Consider the following 9,548-nt stretch of genomic DNA (forward strand, 5'->3'; position numbering starts at 1 on the left):
CACCCTTTCTTCTGCTCCACACCATGGTGTCGTGTATCATTCTACACTTAAGTAGATAATTTGCTTCAAGAAATTCTGTGGGACTAGGAAAACGTTCAGTAATATTCAAGAGTTTCTTGATAACATACAACAGCACAAACTTAATTGGTTACCAAGCAATTTTCTAGTAAAATGCTAAGAGTGTACCCTTTGGAGCGCACCCCCGGCATACGGCAGTAACGGCAGCCGCACCGCACAGTAGGAGGGTGGGGGTGGTCGAGGTCACCATGGTGACGTCGAGGTAGTGAGGGCAGCGCAGGCCCAGGTGCTGCGGGTGCGAGCCGCGCTCATGGCGGCCAAGAAGGGCGGGGCGGTCGCTCTTCAGCAGGACGTGGTTACAGACGAGGAATGGGAGGTGCTTCTCCGCCGTCCTGGACTGCTTCTGGTGGACGTGTACTCCGAGTGGTGCGGCCCCTGCGTCGGAATGCTGGCCAATCTCAAAAAGATCAAGGTGTCGTACGCTACTTTATCACAACACGAACATAGATGTAGAATGTAGTACCTGTGTGCAAGTGTTGTAAGTTAGTGCTAAGACTTAGCGCCCATAGAACGTTAAAACTAGCGGCCGAACTCTGGCCAAGTTAGGAGCGCAAGCACGCAGAGACGAGTAAGTCCTGCGACTCAAGTACGTCGCACGTCTGCATTCGGTGCACTGTGAACTGCGAATGTATGGGTGGGTGAGGCGAGGCGTCCACCATGTAGCTTAGCGTTTGTTTAAGTCTGTAATTACCAATCAAGTTCATAGTTTCTGTGCATTGAAGAGATTAATCTGGTCTTGGTTGTTCCCGTAGGTTGAGCTGGGCGGGGACCTCCTGGTGCTGGCCACGGCCAAGTCCGACACCATCGAGGCCCTCCTGCGCCACCGCAACCACTCGGAGCCCGTCTGGATGCTCATCTCTGGGGGAAGGCTCATCAACCTAATCTTTGGGGCGGATGCTCCGCGCATTGCGCGCCTAATCGCCACGGAACTGGACAATGAAGTAAAGGTGAGTGAATGCAGGAGTTTGCGGACCATGGCCACCACCGCGGACACCAAGCAACAGGTGTTTTGGTGCTAAGATCTCGTAACCCACATCGCTTCAGAACGTTGATCACTCAGCACCCGAATGACCTCCTTCACGGCCTCCCTTCCCGAGGCCACCACCACCGCCACTGCCACCCTCCCTCTCCCGTCAGCCGGAGTGCAGTGCACTGGCTGCAGGGCTCCAATGTGACTGACTACTGTCTGGAGCCGGAGCGAGCGCGGACATCAGTCTGTGTTTGCCTCGCTCGTGACGCACTCCCCGCACATCACACTTCCCTCCCCTTGCCACTGTGAGCGTGAGCCCTTTCCCTAAACATGAGAGCTCACAAGTCAGCGCCGAGACCATCTATCTAATCTCTGTACCCCCGGCCCCTCGGCCCCTCGGCCCTTCGGCCCCCCACTCTACCCCTGCAGCTGCAGAAGGGCGACGAGTGCGCCCGCCACTACATGTCCTGGGACGAGCTGACCCCGGAGGAGGAGGCGCGGCTGCAGCGCGCCGAGCAGAAGCGCCTCCAGGCGCTGCGGGAGGAGGAGGAGCGCCGCGCCCGCGCGCAGCACCAGCAGCGCGTCGACAACTACACCAAGCTCGCCCTCAAGCTCAACAGGTGAGCGGCGGCGCCGGCGGCCCTCGGGTCATGGTCACGGCCCTGCACAACATCCCTCTCAGTCCCTCTCCTCCCTCAGGTTCTCGGTGGTGCTGCTGCTGCCGCACGCCGTGCCGCCGGCCGGCGCGGAGCCCGACGCCGACGCGGACCCCGGCGTACTCGGGCCGCTGCGGAACGCTTGGGCGGCGCTGGGCCTCGAGGAGCGCCGGCGCCAGAGCATCGCCGTGTCGGCGGACATGGCCAACGACGTGTTCTTCGAGCGCAAGCTGCCGCAGCACGAGGAGCTGCTCAAGGCCATGGCCAGCGGGCCGTGCCTCGCCATCCTGCTGCACAAGCCGCCCACGGTGAGCGCGCGCCGAGCGAGCACGAGCGCTAAACGGGCGAGGCTGATGTGGTGCTGTCCCCGCAGGAAGTGGAGGTGTTCCCCGACGTGGAGGGCGGCGACGCGGAGGGCGCAGAGCCAGCCGAGGGCGAGGATGCCGCGCAGCCACCGGAGGCCGATCAGGAGGCTCCGGGCGGCGAGGACGCCCCGCCGGATGACCCGGACGCCGAGGCGGCCGGCGCGCAGCCCCAGCCGCAGCGAATCCTGGTGGAGCCCGAGCTGGGCGAGATCGAAGCCCTGGCGGCCCAGTCGCTGTACGGCTTCTACCCGGCGCAGGAGTCCGCCTCGGGCCAGCCCCCGCAACAGCAACAGGAGCAGCAGGACCAGGACCAGGACCAGGCACCGCCTCCCGCGCCACCGCAGGACACCGGCGACGCGGCCCAGGTGAGAGATCTTACAGAAAGTACGCCCGTCTTTAGCCGTTACGAAAACTGCGCTTTAGCCTACGCATCCCATTGAGCGCCTGGTAGGTAGGCAACATCTTGCTTGCTCTGCATGGGTGTTCCGCGGGGTGGCCTACTCTGACTCTCGCAGGCGCTGAGCCCCCGTTTTGTTTGACTAAATGAATCGGGGGGAAACGGACGTACTTTTTCTGCACGATCCCCTAGAAGGGAAGGGGCCTCCGTGGTGTGCGTCGTGGTGTGAGAGAGTGGCTCGCTTGTGGTCGCAGTGGACGCGCTTCCAGCCCGCGGCCGACAGCCCCGCCGCGGCCTGCCTCCGCTCCGGCTCTGGCCCCGCGCTGCCCGGCCTGTGGACGCCCCTCACCCCCATCACCAAGGCCGCCACCATGCAGACCCTGTTCCCAGACGACACGGACCTGCTGACAAGGCCGCCGCCCCCGCCCTCGCTGCTGCCACCCTCCCTGGTGCACGTGTTTCCCAGCGCTCGCTGCAAGGACGTCATGGCGGCCGCGGCTCTGCACGACGGCGCGGTGGTAAGCGCTCCTACCGACTACTGTATGACGGGCGTCTTGGCTCCGGCCTCGAGTTCATCGCTTTTCTTTTTGTAGACGGGGAGCGGCTTCTTCTCGGAGCAGCGCGAGGCCCTGGCGGTGGATGAGGCCGAGTTCGAGGCGCTCCAGAGGGAGAAAGAGGGCACTGACGTCTTTGTAGTGGCCGTCAGCGTGGAGGCCGTGGCCGCCGCCGACGCCCTGGCCGCCTTGCAGCCCTTGGCTGTCAGCGCCTCGCCAGAAGAGGGTCTTGCCGACTGCGACGCGTACTTCCCCGGACCGACCCAAGAGGACGAAGACGAGGAGGACATAGATGATGCCAATCTCCTTGGGTAGAGACTGTTGCTGAGGATTCGTGTCTGTCTGTTTGTCCGTCTGTCTAGACGGGATTATTTTAAATTAAATGAACACATTCAACGAGGTGGTAAAAGCGTGTTTTATTACCCACTTCAGACAGGAAGAAGTTTCCTCCCGCCATCTCATTCGTTTACAATGCTATGTTTTAATACTTTTGCAGTCCATTTGTGTAGCATACAGCGCTTTCCATTTCCTTTGAGGAACAAAATCGTTACAATCATTTCTGAAAATACTTTCACAACAACGTCAAAAAAATACGTTCAATTTTAATACACCTGACCGGCAGGGTAGAAAAAATACCGACGAGACGTTCCTCATTCGAGACTTAACATCTAAATCGACCCGATGTCATCAGACTTGGCTAGTTTCATTTGGTTTGCACCAGTAAATCATTTTAAAGAAAGTTTGTGCCAACACATGTGCGTTAAACATACAACCGCTTTAAGGTATCCCCACAATGTACGTTTCCCGAGGTGACGCTAATGATTGCGCCTGCCTCGCGCTAGGTAGGCCAACCCGCCAGACAGCAGCGTTAAGTAGGTGGCCTGCCCAGAGCGCCCAAGTGCGGAAAAGTTCGGGTTCAGGCAGGAGAACGTCCAATGCTTAACTTTCCCTCGTCGCGCCTCGGAGGACGTCGATTGTGGGTACACCTTAACTCCATCCAAACTTGTACCCACAATGGTTAATCTTTGGGTTAATTCATTAAGTAATTTGGGCTCTCTGGTAGATACTACATAAACAAATACAGCTAATCAATTTTACTTGTAAGTACTGTGCTACCAAGCTATCTCCGCAACGTAGAGCGGATAAGACGCAATTTGAGGACCGTCTTTTGAGTTTGCCACTCCGAATTCTTCGTTTAGCTGGAGTCGCTGCGTTGTCCGTTTGTTTTTAGAAAGTACTAGCAACACAACTTAATCGTTCACTACAAAAGCGAATTTCGCTTGCTTCAGAGGTATCCGTTGCGTCGTACGTCAAGGACGAAATGCGAGACGCAATAGTTTAAGGTATGGCATGTCCTCGCTACACGAGGGTGGCCCCCATGGAGGAGGACGAGGCGCCGTTGCACGCCGATACTCTGCACCGGGGGATGGCGCCGGCGACCTGCAGGGTCGGCACAGCCGAAGGCACAGCCTGGTAGTGAGACTCGCTGGACACTCGGGCGAGACACTCTCGAGACTCACTCACCTCGCAGACCGTGTTGGCGCGGGCGATGAGGTGGCGGGCTGGCGTCCTGGCGGCCAGCTCCCTGGAGCCCCTGCGCGGCCCCGCCCCGACGCCCACCAGCGCCCCCGCGCCCGCCAGCGCCCCCGCGGCCAGCCCGCGCTTCTGCCACCGGAACTCCACGGAGCACTGGTCGTACTCGTACCTGCCGGGCAGGGGGGTAGAGTCCGATCAGGGTACAATAACTTTGAGGAAGTCTCATATATGCGAGGGAAGATTCCTCAGATTTTGGGATTTTCCCTTTAATTTTTTGAGGAGACTTTCTCAAAATCTGAGGAGTTTTTCTTATGCGGGTTTCTCAAAGTTTTCCCTTTTTCCTCAAATAAAAATCAGACACTGCTTTTACCTTGAAGCGAGCCTCTTTGTATGAGGAAGCTGCTTCATAAGAGGAACAAAAAGAAGGTAGCACTGAGGAGATGGCGTGGCGTAGCGCCGTTCTCAGAGAAAGCAGAACGGAGGCGACCATAATTTTGCCGCGAGTGGATGTGTGATCATAAACCAAGTTTTGTACAATTTTGCAAAACAAATCGTGTCTACATTATATCGGAATAGCATTCTTGTGTCAATAAGTGGTCTGTAAAGTTTGGCTTCGTAATAGTAAGTTTACACAAATTTCTACACCACCCCGGTGGTGTCGTTGACTAGACTAGTGTACGGACATGTTGCATTGGTGCAATTTGAACTCAATGATAATAGCTCAACTGTCGTAATAAACCTTGGCAAAGGTGGCACCAAGATGCTAGATGCATAAGGCTTGTTCTAAACAGTGTAAAATCTAACGATATGCAACCTAACCTCTGCTCGGCTGTCGCGCATCTTCTGCTTTCTTAAGAGACGGCGCTACGGCACGCCACCTCCCCAGCTTCTTGTTCCTCTTATGAAGCACCTTCCTCATAGGATTGCTTCATCTTACTGAGCAATTGTGAAGTGCTGTGTTTACAACTAACTTACTTGTTCGACAGGCAGCAGGTGTGGTTGGAGAGGATGGTCATGAAGCCGGCACGGAACTTGCGGTTGAAGTAGGCGTAGAAGATGGGGTTGACGCACGAGTTGGAGGTGCCGAGCCACTGGGCGAAGGGGCGCAGCACGGCCATCACCTCGCGCTCCAGCTCGCTGGGCGCGGACGGCCCGAAGCGCTCGCGGGACACCATCACGTACAGCGGCATCCAGGACAGCGCGAACGACACCACCACCACGAGCAGCATCTTGACGGCCTTCATCTTGGAGCGGTGCAGCATCAACTGGCCGCCGAGCTGCGGACACGGTCCAGGTGCGTTAATACGGCTTCGTATGAATCCCCCGCCACCATATACCCCGCCGCCGCAGCATCCCGGCGGCCCTGACACTGACGGACACTGATCTAGGGCCGTCGCCGGGCCCTTTAGTAAGACTGGCGCCTGACAGTGGAGGGGTTGGGGCGTAATGGAGGAAAATGTGCACTCTTCAGGACACGGAACGCAGGCGGGAGGTGGAGGTCGGGGGCAGGGAGAGGGGGAGGGGGTACCAGAGACGGGAGGGATGTTTACTTATCGCCTGATCAGCCCTTAGCTTGGCCCCCCTCCGCCACGCCCCGCCGCTGTCACGAGTAGTAAAGAGAAACTTCCACGCGTTACGCCTTTCCCCGGGCGAGGGAAAAGGATCCACGCGGTGGGTGAGGAAGAGGGGGGGGGCACCGACTATGGGGTGTTTGCGCTCCACGGCGGGGGCGTTGCCTCTCGGGGACCGTGGCGTGGCGTAGCGTAGCGCGGAGTCGCTTCATGACTTGAGGAGGGTCCTGGACCGCGTCGCTTTCCTCATTTCAATAACACCCCCCCCCCCCTCCCTTACCCCGGATCCTCCTGCTGCGCTTTTTCCTGCTGCTTATGAAGGAGCTGGCAGGGCGCCTCGCCCCCCCGGGCCATATAGGATAGGCCTCGGCCAGGGCGAGGACACGCGCCTCATAGCCTCGAGGCGGGGCGGGAAGGACAAGAGGCGATTCCTCCGCAAGTGACCTTCCGAAGTTGATAATCTAGTTGCGAGCTGAGATGGGACGGGCGTGACGGGACGGGACGGAACAGGGCAGGACGCGGGCACTGCGCTCACGGAGCGACGGCCGACGGTCTCGGCTACAGGACAGCCACCCGACCCCCGAGCAGGCAGCCCGGGGCGCAGCTGGTCAACGGTCAGCTCGGGGGTCACCAACCGGCCCTCCCTCTTAACATGGCTCCAGCTATACAAGTTACATGACGTGGGTAGCACTTGTCGTAGTATTTGCACTTAAAATAAAAATAGTGGTTCGGAAAGTGTCGTAATGTTGGTACTTTGAAAGAAGAAAAAAGTTGTGAGTGACACGTGTCTTCAAGATAGCGGGGAGTCGCCCGTGCTCCGTCTGATGTAAGGGAGCCACCATGAGAGCAGGGCGCCCTTCTCTCATGGAGCCACACTCGCAAATGAGAAGGGATCGGCTCGGTCAGTACGGCTGGCCCGAGGGCTGCCCCGCCCTGCCCGCCGCAGTGACCCTCATCCGGTACCGGCACTGGGCACTGGCCTCGGCACTGGCGGTGCGGTGGCGAGCAGCAGCCGACAACAGGGCTGCCCTCGGTGGAGTGACAGCAAGTGTCTTTTGCCGCGGTCTGTCACTGTGGCGCTTCTAACACCGAGATTGAAAAGACTGCACGTGTCTGGGACGCGGCGACTCTGAGTGGCGGCCGAGTGGAAATTCGCATTAGCGTTGGAGGGAGGGTCTCGCTCTGGACCCGGAGATGTGCACTTCATGAGGGGGGGGGGGGCGGTCCGGGGTCAGGGAGGAGGAAGAGTGCGATGGTGGGGTCGCTCACGTCCGCCTGGGATTGCCTGGGCTGAATCACATGCCGGATAATCACTGCAAGGGAGGATGAGGGGGAGGGGTGGCGAGCCGTGCCGTGACTCGCTCGCCGACAAAGTTGGTGAAATGAAATGAAGCTCGTGAGGGGAACGGGCGTTGGGCGGCGAGGGCGAGGGGCACCACCGCCCCGGAGTCCGGCCGTAGTACTCGGGAATCGGTTTCAGGTAACTGAGGTGCGCGGTGGGGAAGGAGGATATGGCGCCGACTGAAACAGGGCATCCACCTCGCGCCTTCCGCGCGCTTGTGTGCGAGTGTGTGTGAGCGCGCAAGGGCGCGTTTACTCCCTGCCCACCTTTCCAACCCCCGCCTTCGGACCGAACTCGTTGATTGTAGCCAAGACCCTACTGAAAATATGATTTGTAAACTCTTGGATTTTAAGGAAGGTACAAGGGGGGATGGGTTTTGTATTATTCCTAAATTTGGTAAAAAACACAAGTATTCTGATCCATATTCAGTAATTGGCAAACAAGTTTTTTTTGTGGCTAAGTTCTAGCTCACCTGTGGTTCGCCGGGCAGTTTGCGCATGCACACCCGCCTCCAGATGAGCGCGTAGCACACGGAGATGCAGGCCAGCGGCAGCAGGTAGCACATGGACAAATGCGCCAGCACGAAGTACAGCGTCTCCCAAAGCTCCGACGGCCAGCCCTCCCAGCAGATCTGCGGGTGGGAGAGAGAGATGGAGGAGGTCAGGTCATCTGTCGACAACCTCTACTTACTCGCCCGGCATTTTGGCCGCCTTAGCCCTAGCCTAGCCATTAACCCTTGGACTTACCAAAATTGGCCAAATTGTATTAAGTGAACATCTATGAAAAATACGTAAACAAATATCTCAAAGTACTGTTAAATTTTGAATTTACAACGTTTCTGTAAATTCTTACTGGAAAAATATAGTAAAAGTTAAGTATTGTTCTTTTTTTAAAAAAAAAAAACACCTTTTGAAGGTATGCAACGCTTTTCCTTTCATCTGCCAATATTATTTTCTATATGTTCCGAGTTTTTGTGCACGAGCGGCTGGGTTGGCAGTTTGAGCGAGCTGGGTGAGGAAGGACGGGAGCAGGCTTAAGCCTCTCTCCATCTCTCTCATCACAAATCACGAAAAAAGTACGTGTGCGCGGCGCGTGGCGCGTGCCGGCGGGTTTGCGTCTCTCTACCTCTCGTCCTGCTTCCCGTCTTTGAGCGGCCCTGTTTGATTCGATTGCGCCTTGATTCCCTCATTCACCGCGTGCACCTCTGCCTCTCCTCTCTCTCCCCCGCCTCCACGTGCGTCGTGACCTTGAACCTCGGCGCCGGGGGGCGCTGCGCGAGCGTCTTGCGCCGCGCGCCTCCAAAGCCCGGGGCAAGGGCCGGGGCCGGGGGCCGGGGTGCCCAGCGCGACGCCCTCCCTCGACATTTTCTTTTGGACGCCGCACGAGGCTCCCGTTCGTTACATTAAGCTTAAGCGGCTCGCGCTCGCTGCGCAGTCACTGGAGACGCGTGTAAGGGGCAGTGGCGTTCGCCCCCCGCCCCCGGACCCGGGACCACGAGGAAGGTCTCGTGGAGGCTCCTCCGACAACAGACGAAGGAGTTGAAACGGAATAACCACTGCGGCGGAGCCCTGCAAAATCACTCAAGCCGGAACGCGAGTTCCTCACCAGGTACTTGCTGCACTTCTCGCCCGCCTCCTCGTCGTACATCTCCGTGGTGAAGACGACGGCCCAGGGCGTGGTGACCAGCAGCGACACGGCCCACACGAAGGCGATGAGCTGGCGGCAGGTCCGCAGGCTGAGCTGGCACTTGAGCGGGTAGCAGATGGCGAGGCAGCGCTCCACGCTGATGCACACGAGCGTGTAGATGGACGCGGACACGGACACGCCCTGGAGGTACGGCAGCGTCCTGCAGATGGCATCCCCGAGCACCCATTCTGCAACAAGGGAGAATTTTTATGTTTACGTGACTTCATCAAATGCGCGGCAGCACTTTTACTTAATTCCGGAAGAGATGAAAGGCTTGTAAAGAGTCACGATTAAATCCCAGCTCCGAATCCCCGCTTTGAGCGCTGTGCGGCGCTGGACTTGTTGAAGGCCAGCAAACCGATAGAACTGCCCCTCGGCCTGCTGCTCTTCCCC

General features: G+C 58.1%; 2 protein-coding genes across 3 annotated transcripts in view; one reads left to right on the forward strand and one right to left on the reverse strand.

Annotated features, from left to right (window-relative positions):
• The first annotated feature begins 77 nt into the window (after positions 1–77).
• On the forward strand, positions 78–3,429 carry LOC113209808 (uncharacterized). Its single transcript, XM_026427512.2, has 7 exons — positions 78–490; positions 831–1,025; positions 1,478–1,668; positions 1,748–2,012; positions 2,078–2,434; positions 2,721–2,984; positions 3,060–3,429. The coding sequence occupies exons 1-7, from the start codon at positions 329–331 to the stop codon at positions 3,333–3,335; spliced, it is 1,710 nt and encodes a 569-aa protein (XP_026283297.1). The 5' UTR covers positions 78–328; the 3' UTR covers positions 3,336–3,429.
• Positions 3,412–9,548, reverse strand: part of LOC113216236 (neuropeptide SIFamide receptor-like) — a 7,890-nt gene continuing 1,753 nt past the window's right edge. Inside the window, exons 2-6 of one of the 2 annotated variants that reach the window (XM_052276401.1) lie at positions 9,075–9,343; positions 7,942–8,100; positions 5,532–5,833; positions 4,545–4,725; positions 3,412–4,460 (exon numbers count right to left, since the gene is read on the reverse strand). In XM_052276401.1, the coding sequence (XP_052132361.1) occupies positions 4,380–4,460; positions 4,545–4,725; positions 5,532–5,833; positions 7,942–8,100; positions 9,075–9,343 (992 nt within the window). In that variant the 3' untranslated portion in view covers positions 3,412–4,379. Of the gene's footprint in view, positions 4,726–5,531; positions 5,834–7,941; positions 8,101–9,074; positions 9,344–9,548 lie in introns of both variants that reach the window. The other variant, XM_052276400.1, reaches the window with a different exon arrangement.

This window comes from Frankliniella occidentalis, unplaced genomic scaffold (genome assembly GCF_000697945.3).
Source record: "Frankliniella occidentalis isolate FOCC.00 unplaced genomic scaffold, Focc_3.1 Scaffold2819, whole genome shotgun sequence".
NCBI classification, from domain to species: Eukaryota; Metazoa; Arthropoda; class Insecta; order Thysanoptera; family Thripidae; genus Frankliniella; species Frankliniella occidentalis.

Excerpts from the sequence above, each read along its gene's own strand:
- LOC113209808 (XM_026427512.2), top strand. The coding sequence starts at position 329 with ATGGCGGCCAAGAAGGGCGGGGCGGTCGCTCTTCAGCAGGACGTGGTT. Across the intron at positions 491-830 it reads CCAATCTCAAAAAGATCAAG|GTTGAGCTGGGCGGGGACCT; the intron begins GTGTCGTACGCT and ends TTGTTCCCGTAG. Across the intron at positions 2,013-2,077 it reads TGCTGCACAAGCCGCCCACG|GAAGTGGAGGTGTTCCCCGA; the intron begins GTGAGCGCGCGC and ends CTGTCCCCGCAG.